This window comes from Empidonax traillii, unplaced genomic scaffold (genome assembly GCF_003031625.1).
Source record: "Empidonax traillii isolate 1590-97213 ecotype Southwest subspecies unplaced genomic scaffold, ASM303162v1 scaffold1145:size269165, whole genome shotgun sequence".
Classification (NCBI taxonomy): Eukaryota; Metazoa; Chordata; class Aves; order Passeriformes; family Tyrannidae; genus Empidonax; species Empidonax traillii.
This window is the reverse complement of record NW_020956338.1, coordinates 82,484-95,774: the sequence shown is the minus strand read 5'-3', so window position 1 is coordinate 95,774 and position 13,291 is coordinate 82,484. Positions and strand designations below refer to the sequence as shown.

The following is a 13,291-nucleotide window of genomic DNA, read 5'->3' as shown; positions in this document are numbered from 1 at the left end:
CAGTCCTGGAGGGGTGCCACTCTCAGTGGTGACACACCTGGAGTCCCTCTCACCTGACAAAGGTGTACAGAGCTGGGAGTGTGTTGAGTAGAACCTCTTTTAGAAGCTGTCACTTCAGGAACAGAGGAGAAGGCAGAGTTTTGAGCCTGGAGGTCAATCTGTGTTACTCCTTGCACGAGAAAATGGAGTCGCTCATGTGCTGTCACCTGGTGAGCAGCAAGGCAGGGAGCTGTGACTCACTAGGTACTGATCATCATTGAAAAGCAAAACTGTAAATCACAAATACGTCCTTTCCACTTTTTGTCCCCAGCAGTTTATGTAAAATATTTTTGAAAGTAGTTAAAAATATGCTGAGGTGCTTCAGGTCAGTTGATTTTTAGTAGTGAGCTTATTCTCTGATACGTGATCTTGCCCATACATTGATTAGGAGAAACGCAGTACCTTTTGAGATTGGTATTTTAAAATAACTTGGTTATCCCTTTTCAAACTCTTTCCTGTATAAAATAAGATTCAGTGTTCCCAAAGTGACATTGCACATTCCCAATTCCTTTTTTTCACCCTTCTCCAGGGCATCAATATTCACTTAGCTAAGAAGATGATCGAAGACAGGAGTAGAGATTATATGAATGCACGACGTGTTGCAAAGGTACAACCTCCTCCTGACTTCCCTTTGTTCTCTTTAATTCCGCCTCCCCTCGCTAAAACTGGTCCTTATTTTAAATAAAAGTCTGTCAGACTATTAAGGTCGGCCTGATAAAATATTTGTGTCCATTTTAGAAAGCACAAGATAAATGAAATAAGTTTCATGGGTTTAAAGCTGCTCTTCAAAACGTTGCTTCTTGCTCCAGGAATACGAGACGGTGATGAAGGGCCTGGACCGCAACGCTCCCTCTGTGCCCCCTCAGAACACCCCGCAGGAGGCTCAGCAGGTGGACATGTGGAAGAAGTACATCCAGTGGGAAAAGAGCAACCCCCTGCGAACAGAAGATCAAACTCTCATCACAAAAAGAGGTAACGAGGTGCTGTCAGGACAGGCGGGATTGTATTTTCTGGCTTCATTAACGACCTCCAGCACAAACAACGTCGTGGTTTGGTGCTCAGGGATCGTGCTGGGGCACAGGTTAATCAGGTTCCTTGAATTGGGTGAGTGTTCTTTAAAAAAAAAAAAACCAAACCAGATTTTACTCAGGCCAAGCTGGAAGCAATACAAGGATTTTGGGGGACAGTGCTCTAGTCGTGTGCCACTGAACTTCAGTTGGAAGTCAGGAAACAGTGGATCACATCGTGGCTTTTATGGCTGACATTGAATAAGTTGTTCTTCTTCCTCTGGGGAGGATGCAGGTTTTAGCTGCTGATTCATAAAGTTTCTGGCAATGTAAAAGGCCTGCAGTTGTGATCATTGTCGCCAATTAGCGTTAACACTGATTATTTTGATAATTTTTGTACTTCACACTTCCACTGTGCACGACGGTCCCACCACCGTTTGTGCAGTGATTTAGGGAGTGTTTCCCACATTTCTTGCCCACAGTGATGTTTGCTTATGAGCAGTGTCTTCTGGTGCTGGGCCATCACCCAGACATCTGGTATGAGGCAGCACAGTACCTCGAGCAGTCCAGTAAGCTGCTGGCTGAGAAAGGGGTAAGCAGTTTACCATTGGCTTTCTCTTCTTTAATTCCTTTGACATGCTGTACTGTTTTTTTNCAGCTCAGCAGAGCCCTCTCACGTGTGTGCAGTCCTGGAGGGGTGCCACTCTCAGTGGTGACACACCTGGAGTCCCTCTCACCTGACAAAGGTGTACAGAGCTGGGAGTGTGTTGAGTAGAACCTCTTTTAGAAGCTGTCACTTCAGGAACAGAGGAGAAGGCAGAGTTTTGAGCCTGGAGGTCAATCTGTGTTACTCCTTGCACGAGAAAATGGAGTTGCTCATGTGCTGTCACCTGGTGAGCAGCAAGGCAGGGAGCTGTGACTCACTAGGTACTGATCATCATTGAAAAGCAAAACTGTAAATCACAAATACGTCCTTTCCACTTTTTGCCCCCAGCAGTTTATGTAAAATATTTTTGAAAGTAGTTAAAAATATGCTGAGGTGCTTCAGGTCAGTTGATTTTTAGTAGTGAGCTTATTCTCTGATACGTGATCTTGCCCATACATTGATTAGGAGAAACGCAGTACCTTTTGAGATTGGTATTTTAAAATAACTTGGTTATCCCTTTTCCAACTCTTTCCTGTATAAAATAAGATTCAGTCTTTCCAAAGTGACACTGCACATTCCCAATTCCTTTTTTTTACCCTTCTCCAGGGCATCAATATTCACTTAGCTAAGAAGATGATCGAAGACAGGAGTAGAGATTATATGAATGCACGACGTGTTGCAAAGGTACAGCCTCCTCCTGACTTCCCTTTGTTCTCTTTAATTCCACCTCCTCTCGTTAAAACTGGTCCTTATTTTAAATAAAAGTCTGTCAGACTATTAAGGTCGGCCTGATAAAATATTTGTGTCCATTTTAGAAAGCACAAGATAAATGAAATAAGTTTCATGGGTTTAAAGCTGCTCTTCAAAACGTTGCTTCTTGCTCCAGGAATACGAGACGGTGATGAAGGGCCTGGACCGCAACGCTCCCTCTGTGCCCCCTCAGAACACCCCCCAGGAGGCTCAGCAGGTGGACATGTGGAAGAAGTACATCCAGTGGGAAAAGAGCAACCCCCTGCGAACAGAAGATCAAACTCTCATCACAAAAAGAGGTAACGAGGTGCTGTCAGGACAGGCGGGATTGTATTTTCTGGCTTCATTAACGACCTCCGGCACAAACAGCGTCGCGGTTTGGTGCTCGGGGATCGTGCTGGGGCACGGGTTAATCAGGTTCCTTGAATTGGGTGAGTGTTCTTTAGAAAAAAAAAACAAACCAGATTTTACTCAGGCCAAGCTGGAAGCAATACAAGGATTTTGGGGGACAGTGCTCTAGTCATGTGCCCCTGAACTTCAGTTGGAAGTCAGGAAACAGTGGATCACATCCTGGGGTTTATGGCTGACATTGAATAAGTTGTTCTTCTTCCTCTGGGGAGGAGGCAGGTTTTAGCTGCTGATTCATAAAGTTTCTGGCAACGTAAAAGGCCTGCAGTTGTGATCACTGTCACCAATTAGCGTTAACATTGATTATTTTGATAATTTTTGTACTTCACACTTCCACTGTGCAAGATGGTCCCACCACCGTTTGTGCAGTGATTTAGGGAGTGTTTCCTACATTTCTTGCCCACAGTGATGTTTGCTTATGAGCAGTGTCTTCTGGTGCTGGGCCATCACCCAGACATCTGGTATGAGGCAGCACAGTACCTCGAGCAGTCCAGTAAGCTGCTGGCTGAGAAAGGGGTAAGCAGTTTACCATTGGCTTTCTCTTCTTTAATTCCTTTGACATGCTGTACTGTTTTTTTTTTTTTTTTTGGTCAAGTACTTAAGAACCAAAAAGGGGGGGGGGGTGAAAATTATTTAGTACTTTAAGTTGTGTCGTGTTCAGAATTTTAAAATGGGGCCTAATGTAAGAAATAAAAATGTCTTTATTTGAGGTAAGAATTACGAAAAACTCTTTCAGTCTTGCAAAGGCAGGTTTGGGGGAGTTTTAGGTTTCAGTTTTAGGTTTGGGGGGAGTTTTGTGGCCTGATTTTGTGGTTCCTTAAGTACTGGGGACACGATGATCTCTTCATTGGAGCACTGCGTGGAAATTCACTGGGACTTGTCACACACGGCAGGTATTCCATAAATTGGGCTTTGTTGTCTCAGCTGCTGAACAATTACATTGTTGTTACACTTATTTCGTAACAGGACATGAACAATGCTAAACTTTTCAGTGATGAGGCTGCTAATATTTATGAGAGAGCGATCAGCACTTTACTAAAGAAGAATATGCTTCTTTATTTTGCATATGCAGATTACGAAGAGGTGAGCAAAAACAGCGATGTACTGACTCTGAAATCCAAAGACATCTCCCATCAGTAATGTCATTTATTTGAAACACACTGAATACACCGTATAGAATTAATTTACTGTTTTTTCCAGCCTTACTCTCATTCCGGGTTTCTGAGGTGGAGCTGAATAAAAAATGGAGAGGAAAATCCCATAGTATGAGTTAGAAAAGCTTTGAAAATCTATTGTCTTTCCACTTAAATATTGACTAAAATTTTGAAAGTATCATTAAGGGTGAAATGCTTATAAATTTGCATTTACTGGAGCACCAGCTTCTTCACTTCTAAAATGGGCATAATAAAGAGCACCTTTTCTATCTAACCCTTGGGGGGGTTAATATTTGCGTTCGCTGGGATGGAAGATGGGAGGCACCTGTACTGCAGCTTTCTGGTGCAGCCCTGGGTGGTTTTGCACATGAACCAGCAGGAATAAAGGCTGTTTCCCACTGATCAGATGAGGACTGGGGAGTCCTGAGTGGGGTGTTTGTTTACCACTTACTGTAACGTGGGAGAGTCTCTGCAGGGGGATTGTGAGGACAACAGGGGAAAAAAAAAAAAAAAGTCTTTGCCCTTAAAAGAAAGAGCCTTCCTTGGCTTTCAGTGCAGCCTCTTGTATGCTGAATATCCTGGTTTTTTAAGGCTGCACAATACAACTTGGAGGGCTGGAGCTGGCAGGGAACTGAATGGATCATTTGAAATGTGTAGGTTGGAGAGTGAAGGTGGCTTTCCCTACCTGTCTACACATTGCTTTTAGACAGGGATAAAGGAAAGAGTCTTCATATCCCAAACACCTACAATGACAGGTCTGCTGCAGTACTACTACATTAAAAAAAGACTTCAGAGTCTCTTGAAAAGCATGTACATAAGCACTACTGGGAAATTAATGTTGGGAAGTGAAAAAATGACTGCACAAGGCAGAAAACGTGAGTAAAGGGACTGCACAGCGTTCAGGCAGGGGAAAAAGGGAAACAGAAAAAATTCTAGTTGTTAATTCAGATCGAGTTTTGCATTCTCAGGGGTGATGTGGGATGGTGTTAACTAAGCAGTCTGTGTTTCCTTCTCCTCAGAGTCGAATGAAGTACGAGAAGGTGCACAGCATATACAACCGGCTGCTGGCCATCGAGGACATCGACCCCACCCTGGTGAGACGATCCCTGGTGTTGAGTCCTCCCACATTTACAGGGATAGTCACTCCAACACATGCACAGAGCAGGGAGGAGCTTACAGGAGTGGCAGGATTAGATTACAATTTCGTGAAGGTTGATAAGTATAGTCTTTAATCCACTTAAATACACTAAGTCATGTGCACTCTCCTCCTCTGTCTCTTTTGGGCAGTCTCTTAAAACAGATTTAAGAGCTGTGCCGTGGAATATTTTGTATCATACAAATTGGTGTATTTTTTGTTGGCTCAACTAAAATTTCACTTTGCCTCCCCTTGCTTTTGTCCATTGTTCTCCCCTATGTAATAAATACACCACCCTCCGTACCTGTAGCTTGTATGTAAATCTGTAATGCACCACAGAAGCATCCTAGAGAATTGCTGTGCCTCTGCTGAAGGTGTAAACATTGTCCCCAGTGCCAGCTGTGGCAGTGCTGAACGAGCGGTGTGAGGAGTAACCTGCTCTCCAGAAGCAATTTAGTTTATAGAACAGACACATCAAAGCAGGAGAAGGAAAAAGAAGGTGTGAGGTGTAAAATGAAACGACAGGTCAGTGTCAGAGGAAAGGTGTCCATTTACTGACACTTCCCATTCTTAAAAGACAGATCATAATGCTTCCCAAATGCACGTTTTATGGGAAACCATGTCCCAGTTCCTCCTGCTTGAGGAATGCTGTTATTTGTGATCTAATTCAGGGTGAAGGAAGATGCAAACCACAAATTGGCCACTGAATTAAGCGGCACATTCATTATTTCCTTGATCAGGTACAAATTATTTGCAGACTGGATAATTATTTGTGTCTTGGATTGTATAATGTACAGTAAAATGCCTCATCAGACCTTTTGGCTGCTCTTCAGCCTTTTGGATGATGTCTTGGCTGCATTGGAAAGTTACCATCTTCACCCTGATCCTCGAGTTCTCTGAAGGCAACAGCTTATGGAAATTGCCTTCATTTCCTTACCTCCCCCTTCCTTGAAAAAAAAAATCTGTGTATTAGCTACTGTCTTTTCAGGGGATCAGCCTTAGGTACATTCAGTTTCTTTTTTAAAAATCTATAAAAAGGTTTGCCTCATTATTTATAGCAAGAACAACACGGAGGCAGCAACACAGCCTTGCTTCTATTATGACTTACTGCTGTATTTTGTGAGCGAAGATTATTTCAGATACAGTAAAAAAAAAAAAAAAAAACAAAAAACAACTGGATGATAACTCTTTGCTAGCAGTGATGCTGTATCGATATTAACCTGCACCTTAGGTCTACATCCAATACATGAAGTTTGCAAGGAGGGCAGAAGGCATCAAATCTGGAAGGACGATATTTAAGAAGGCCAGAGAGGACGGCCGGACCCGGCACCACGTCTACGTCACGGCAGCTCTGATGGAGTATTACTGCAGCAAGGTAATCATCCCAGCTGCTCAGCCTGACACCACACCAGTGTCAGCAGGCTGGGGAAGCTCACTGGAGCTAATAATTATTTTATTTAATTTTTTTTTTTAAATGTTTGCAGGATAAGTCTGTGGCCTTTAAGATTTTTGAGCTAGGGCTGAAAAAATATGGGGACATTCCAGAATATGTGCTGGCGTATATCGACTACCTTTCCCACCTTAATGGTAAGCTCTGAGCTTTGAGAGGTCTAATGGAGCATTAATCTGCTTTCTCTGTGAGTTGTGGGTTCATCCCAAGTTCCTTGTATTTAAATTGTATTTAAATTCTTCTTGAAGAGCAATGAAATCTCTTCATGAAGTTCGGGAGTTAATTTGAAAACAAAACCTGTTCTTTTGTCCTTACTGAAGTTCCAGAACATCAGATCTGGAGAGTGATTAGAGGAGAGTGAACTTCCCAAATTGTAACTCGCTGGCACTGCAGGAATTTTACAGCATCTGTTGTGAACAGTGGGAAGTGCACTGAGAAATCTCAATCCTGAGGGAGAAGATCTGTAGGACTTTAAAATCAGCGTGAGAGGAGCGAGGGATTAGCTGGTCCTGACTGGAATTAATTTAAACTCATTCTCCCCAGGTAGAAAAGATGAGCAAGATACAAAATCAATGTTGTGCTTATCAGTCCAGCTTGGCCACTGCCAGGGAGCTGATCTGCAGTGGGCAGAGGGGTAACGCACCTTGGTTTTGGAAGTTTGAACTGGCTTGGAGGTTTTTTTTCCTCCTGTGAGCTCTAAACAGAGTTTGGGTTTTTTTTTCCCCCCAAGTTCCAGTATATTTAATTTTGCAATAAATTATTGTGGGTCTATACGTGATTATTTGCAGTGCCATCAGAAAAAAAAAAAAAAGTTCTTAAAATTCCCTGGTGTGTTGCTCTGTTTTAAAACAGAACCCAGCAGGGTACTGAAAACCAAGGGGCTTGATGTCTGAACTCCTGTAAATGTAAGATGTGGTACAATAAATGGGGCAGAAACTGGGAGTTCAAGGAATAAAACCACCAACCACTCCATTGCCCCAGCTGGCTGCTTGTTGGGAACCAGGCCTGGTAGTCTGGGGAGGACTTCTGAGGAAGAGACAAGTTTATTAATATATAATAAATATATAATAATAACCCGAGTTTAAAAGGGAAGTAGCGAATTGAAAGGCCAAATTTAAATGTATCAAAATATGCAATTCTGATAATTAAAGAAAATGGGGAAAAAGAAAAAACAAAACAAAACAGAAATCCTGAAGAGATGCCAAGCAATTGCTGTGCTGTTATGGAAGAACCTGGATTAGGATCAGTTTGTTGCTATCGACAAAAATAAACTCCCAAAGAACAAATCTGCAGTGGAATTTAACATCAGTAAAGTTCTATGTGGGCATTCTTTTTATACTTACTGGAATTCAGATCCAAAAATCAGAATATCAGCCTTATAACTAATTCAATGTACACATTTCTTTGGACATGACTTTAAAATGTCTTTAATGTTACTTAGTGTGATTTTTCTTTTTCTGTTTTTAAAGAGGACAACAATACAAGGGTTTTGTTTGAACGTGTTTTGACTTCAGGGAGCCTTCCACCTGAGAAATCTGGGTATGTCTGCAAAAGCAGTTCCACTACACCAGAAACCCCTTTCACCCGTAAATATCCCAAAGAAATCAGAAACACGAACAGCAGGACAAAATTAGGCACAGATGTTCCTTCCCCTCTTCGTGCTGCCTAAAATAGCAACAACTGCGACAGATGTGTGCAAGTCCCCATCCCATTTCTGGTGAAATTCGTTTGTTTATTGACTTAAAAACCTCACTGATGCAGGGTTGTTGAGGATAAAGAGCCAAATCCTCCTGTGCAGTAAAGATTCAGTGGTTTTCTAAGGATTCAGTAGTTGGAGCAGAGGAGGTGAGTCAGGAATTTATTGAGGAGGGTGCTGAACACCTCACAGCCAACTGAAAATAAAATAGGAAAAGAACTAGAAAAGACTTGGATTACCCACTCACCCCCACATTTTCATTGCTACTTTTTAAGCAGCAATGATTTGATTTCTCAAAAAAAAAAAAAAAAAACAAAACAAAAAAACAACTTACCAAGCCCGTGCATTCACCATTATTATTCCGGTAGACATAAGCATCAAAACTGAGGAATCAAACATGGCACTGCTGTGCACATTCATTCTGCACTTTAATTCTGATCTCTTTTTTTTTGTGAGAAATAACTTCTATGTCCGTTTTAAAAGCGAGAAAACCCAAGAATTTAAAAGCTGAATCTTCTTCAAAGGCGAATTCCGAGGCTAAAGTGAAAGTTGAGTCAAGTGCAGAAGTGTGGTCGGATGTTGCTTAAGTTACAGATGAGATTTTCCACAGAGAAATCTGCAGTAATTATATATATTTTGGGCCATGTAAAATTCTGAAGCAGTGCCTGCTGTGTCATAGGGTGCTGTTAGAATATGTTAGTCTGTGCAGAAGAACTAGATCGTAATGTATATGTTGGAAAGTCCTTGGCATATGTTTGTGTGTCTTACCCTGAGAAAAGCTCACCTCAAATGCTAAGTCCTTGACCCCAGTAACCCTTCCATAACAAAGCCCTTTGCAGTCCACTGGATTGAAAGTTTTTACAGGAATGTGTAAGGCCCTGGGAAGGCAATACATGTTGGATGCATCTGAAGTGAATCTTCCCTTTGTGTCCTTTAAGTGGGTTGGGATCAGCAATTCCTTCTCCTTCAGTAACTGTCACTGTTTTCTGTTCTTTTCCAGGGAAATCTGGGCTCGCTTTTTAGCCTTTGAAAGCAACATTGGTGATTTGGCCAGCATACTGAAAGTTGAAAAGAGGAGGTTCACAGCCTTCAAGGAAGAGTATGAGGGCAAAGAAACAGCTCTGCTGGTGGACAGGTACAAGTTCATGGATTTGTACCCTTGCTCTGCCAGTGAGCTCAAGGCCCTTGGTTATAAGGTAAGTGGGTAACAACACTTCAATTTACGGTTGTCTGGTGGTTTCCTGTCTTGTTTCTTAACACATATATATTTTAACTACTATTTCAGTCATGTGGAAGGCCATAACACTTCCAAAACCGTCAGAACGGGCCAAAATGTTGGGTTATATATTTTTTTTTTTAAGCATGAAGTAAATAGGGTGCCAGAGAAACAGCTGGCTGCCATTTGCACGGAGAGGGCCTTGAATTAATGTTCCTAAAACAGTGTTTCAGCCTCCAGTTGTTTCTTACCCAGAAGAGTCAGAGAAATACAGGTGACATCAAAGCTGGCGAAGCAGCTGAGCTGTTGTTCATCACGGAGCAGTAAAATAATCTGATAGGCAGAAACCAGAGTCACACTGAGCCACTGGTCACTTTCCTTTGAAGGCAGTGGGGACAAAGTTATTTTGAAGTTAAAGCTGTGGGTGCAAGAGGGAAGGCCTTGCAAGGTGTGTACTTAAGATGGCTCAGCCCTTGGGCCGATTCCTGTTGCTTTTAACGTGCCAAGAGGTGTAATCCTGTTTGAACTGATGCTCTGCACGCCTGCTGACTGCCTTCTGCTTTACTCCTCTTCCAGCTAAAGCAATCTAGGGAATGAAATGAGGGAGAAATGATAGTTGTGAAGGCCTGGTGGTCTGCACCTGTTCACCTAAATCTCTTTAACCTAAAAATGGAGCCGCTGAAAAATGACAACCACGGTCCCGCTCAGTAACAGAAACGGGTGTTTCCACTCCCAGCTGGGACTCTGTAGGACTAAAACGCTTGATGAAAACATGCAAGTTCTGCCCAGATGGTCTTGTAAGGGGACATCTGAAATGATAACGATGGACAAGATGTTTTGTTCTGTAATTTAAACAAGCCGTGTGGTCCTGCCGAGTTCAGCGCTCTCTGATTGCCTCTCTCAGGACGTGTCCCGTGCCAAGCTGGCAGCGATAATTCCAGACCCCGTGGTTGCACCTTCCATCGTGCCTGTTCTCAAGGATGAAGTGGACAGGAAACCCGAATATCCCAAACCAGACACTCAGCAAATGATTCCATTTCAGCCAAGACACTTAGCACGTAAGTCAGACCTGGGTGGAGGGTGGTTGAGTTTCACCTGGCGGCAAGTTACCAACCTGTGTGTGTTGAGTCAGCCTAATCAGAGCCTTCCCCAGTCTCCAGTCAGCTAAACCTGTACTTAAATTTTAGGCTCTTATTTCACTGTGTATGTTTTCCTCGGTATTAAGGTCACATGGAAATTAGTACGAGTAGTTTGGGTAAAATGATAATAAGCTGTTGCACACACTGCTCATAGAGCAGATCACTGACTAAACAATATGTAATTAGTAGAGAGGCCAGAGGGACAGGGTAGTAATTATTTGCATCAAATAATAATGCTGCAAAGACAATTATGGTCTATCTGTCTTGCACTGGCTTCACACAGTTTTTCTCCCCACAGCTCCAGGTTTGCATCCCGTCCCAGGTGGTGTATTTCCTGTTCCCCCAGCAGCTGTAGTTCTCATGAAGCTCCTGCCACCTCCTATTTGTTTTCAGGTTTGTTTTAATGCATCCTCAAAATTTCAGAAAGCTGTGGAAGAGATTCTGCTGTGACAGAACCACAGTCTGTATCACTCTATTGAAAATAACCTTCTAAACTTTTTTTCTTTTTTTTTTTTTTTGGGTAACAAATCAGGGTCCCTTTGTTCAAGTGGATGAGCTCATGGAGATATTCAGAAGATGCAAACTGCCAGACAGTAAGTTACTTGTCCTCTCTGCAGGCTGTGACAGTGCTGCATGAGATGTTTTACATACGGATATTGCCGCCTGAAATCCAGACCTCATTTCTATTTATAAATATGCAGTTTGTGTTTAAGAGCAAAGGGCTGTGTTTCTAGGCTGGAACCTACACAGAAATGTTTGTACTTTTATCTGGGGGGAGATAACAAAAAAGCTGAAAATCACCAGCTGCTCCCTTAATAAGACAATTAATTAATGATTGGTGAGACAACCACTGAAGGAAAGAAATGAAGACCTGCAGAATATCCTGTAGAAGCAGCAGGGCAGTTCTTCCAGCAGCATCATGGCTGTGATGTGGAATTACAGACTGGCAGCAGTGAATTGGTGGGCATTAACTCTGAGTGCACGTCCTTGCAGGGCAAACTAAGGGCAATCACAGGGAGAGCGAGCTGGGATTGAATCCAAGTGAAAATAAAATAGCTGTTTAAATCATACACAGTATTTTTAAAGGCTTCCTCTGCTGGTAAGCAGAAACTGCTCTGCCTACTTGCTGTTGAATCCTGAACTAGCTGTACTGTTCCCCTGGTTTATTTAAGCTCACAGATGACCTCAGTGCCTGTGCAGAGGGAGGGCTCATGCTGAAGCAGCAGCATCTGCTTCGTAATTAATGTTCACCACCGCTCGGAGCTTCAGGCAGTCAAGACTTAAAATATTAGCAGGACAGACAGGGAAAAATGCTTTATGTCCCAGAAGTCTCCCCCATTTCTGAATCAGTGATGTGTGATCAGGGAATTTAAGGCTCCCAAATCCAACGAGTCGGTGTCTCTCTCCCCAAGCTGTCGATGAAGCCGTGCGGATCATTACGGGGGGCCTGCCTGAAATAGCCGTGGAGGGCAATGGGCCCGTGGAGAACAACACCATCCTCAACAAGGCCGTGAAGAGATCACACGAGGATTCCGATGACGACGAGGAGAAAGGATCTGTGGTTCCCCCCGTCCATGACATTTACAGAGCGCGGCAGCAGAAGAGAATCCGGTGAAACGAGGCCGGAGTTCTGCTGTGGCAGACAAAGGACTCGCATTGAATCAGTCTCTTTAAAATAAAGTCAAGCGTTTAAAAGGGACAGCTGCAAACAAACAAACAAACAAAAAAAATCCTTGAAAATGGTTTTGTTAACTGTGGTGCCTCTTCTCCCGTATGGTTCTCGATCTGAAAAAACAGCCCGAACAACCTTAGAATGTGCTCTGAACAAAACTAGGTCTTCAGAACCAAAAGTGCAAAAATGTCAAAGCTGTATTTTGTTCTGCGAGGGTGTTCGCATCTACCACTTGAAATCTCGTGGGTTTTTAACAGTTTTATTTTAAAAACTGGATGGCTTATACTTGTGAAGCATTTTTAATTCACATTTTTCTGGAAAACAGTTGTTCTCAGTTTGTTCATGTAGTGTCCTGCCTTATTGTCCGTTTTTATTTATGGCAGAATGTAAGAAATCTGTTTTGTAGTTGAAAATCGGGGAAAAAAAAACCAAAAAAAACACATTCCTTTAAAATAAAAGGATATCCATAACTTCATGCCTCATTCTGGTTTTATTCAAACACAACAAGGTACTTCTTAAATATTACTCAGCCACTTCAAAAGCAATGCTAATAAGACCGTCACAGGAAATTGGTCAGAGCATACATATTAGAATGAGCTTGTTTTCCATTTTTCTAGAGGATACAGCACATACTTTTGCTTGTGGTTCCATGAGTGCTTGAAGGAGACAGCATCCTAAGGCTAAACTCAGCGTATGTTTCAAAGGTGGGTTGTCACAGGCTGGTCCTGGACACCTGCTCTTCCACTGTAAGGTACAAAGCTAAATATTAAATAATCAGCTACGTCATCTCACTTGTTATCATCTTCCAACAAGCTAAAAAATACCACTATATGAGCTTTCAAAGCAGTTTCTGTGAGCACTTGAGCTTTTAACTTGTTACTGGCTGTTCAGAGGGGCACTCTGATAGGATCTTAAGAACCCCCTTGGATACAGGACAGGGATTGGGGAAGTTGAAGAGGCTCCCATCTCCAGCAGCACA

The 13,291-nt window shown here is 42.6% G+C and overlaps 1 protein-coding gene across 1 annotated transcript in view; it reads left to right on the top strand.

Annotated features, from left to right (window-relative positions):
- CSTF3 (cleavage stimulation factor subunit 3) overlaps positions 1-12,783 on the top strand; it is a 43,740-nt gene extending 30,957 nt beyond the window's left edge. The window contains exons 9-21 of the mRNA XM_027905345.1: positions 569-646; positions 849-1,011; positions 1,529-1,638; positions 3,817-3,933; positions 5,024-5,098; positions 6,371-6,514; positions 6,624-6,726; positions 8,059-8,128; positions 9,286-9,481; positions 10,406-10,559; positions 10,939-11,033; positions 11,173-11,233; positions 12,053-12,783. Coding sequence (XP_027761146.1) covers positions 569-646; positions 849-1,011; positions 1,529-1,638; positions 3,817-3,933; positions 5,024-5,098; positions 6,371-6,514; positions 6,624-6,726; positions 8,059-8,128; positions 9,286-9,481; positions 10,406-10,559; positions 10,939-11,033; positions 11,173-11,233; positions 12,053-12,255 — 1,569 coding nt within the window. The 3' untranslated portion in view covers positions 12,256-12,783. The remainder of the gene's footprint in view (positions 1-568; positions 647-848; positions 1,012-1,528; positions 1,639-3,816; positions 3,934-5,023; positions 5,099-6,370; positions 6,515-6,623; positions 6,727-8,058; positions 8,129-9,285; positions 9,482-10,405; positions 10,560-10,938; positions 11,034-11,172; positions 11,234-12,052) is intronic.
- Positions 12,784-13,291: the final 508 nt, after the last annotated feature.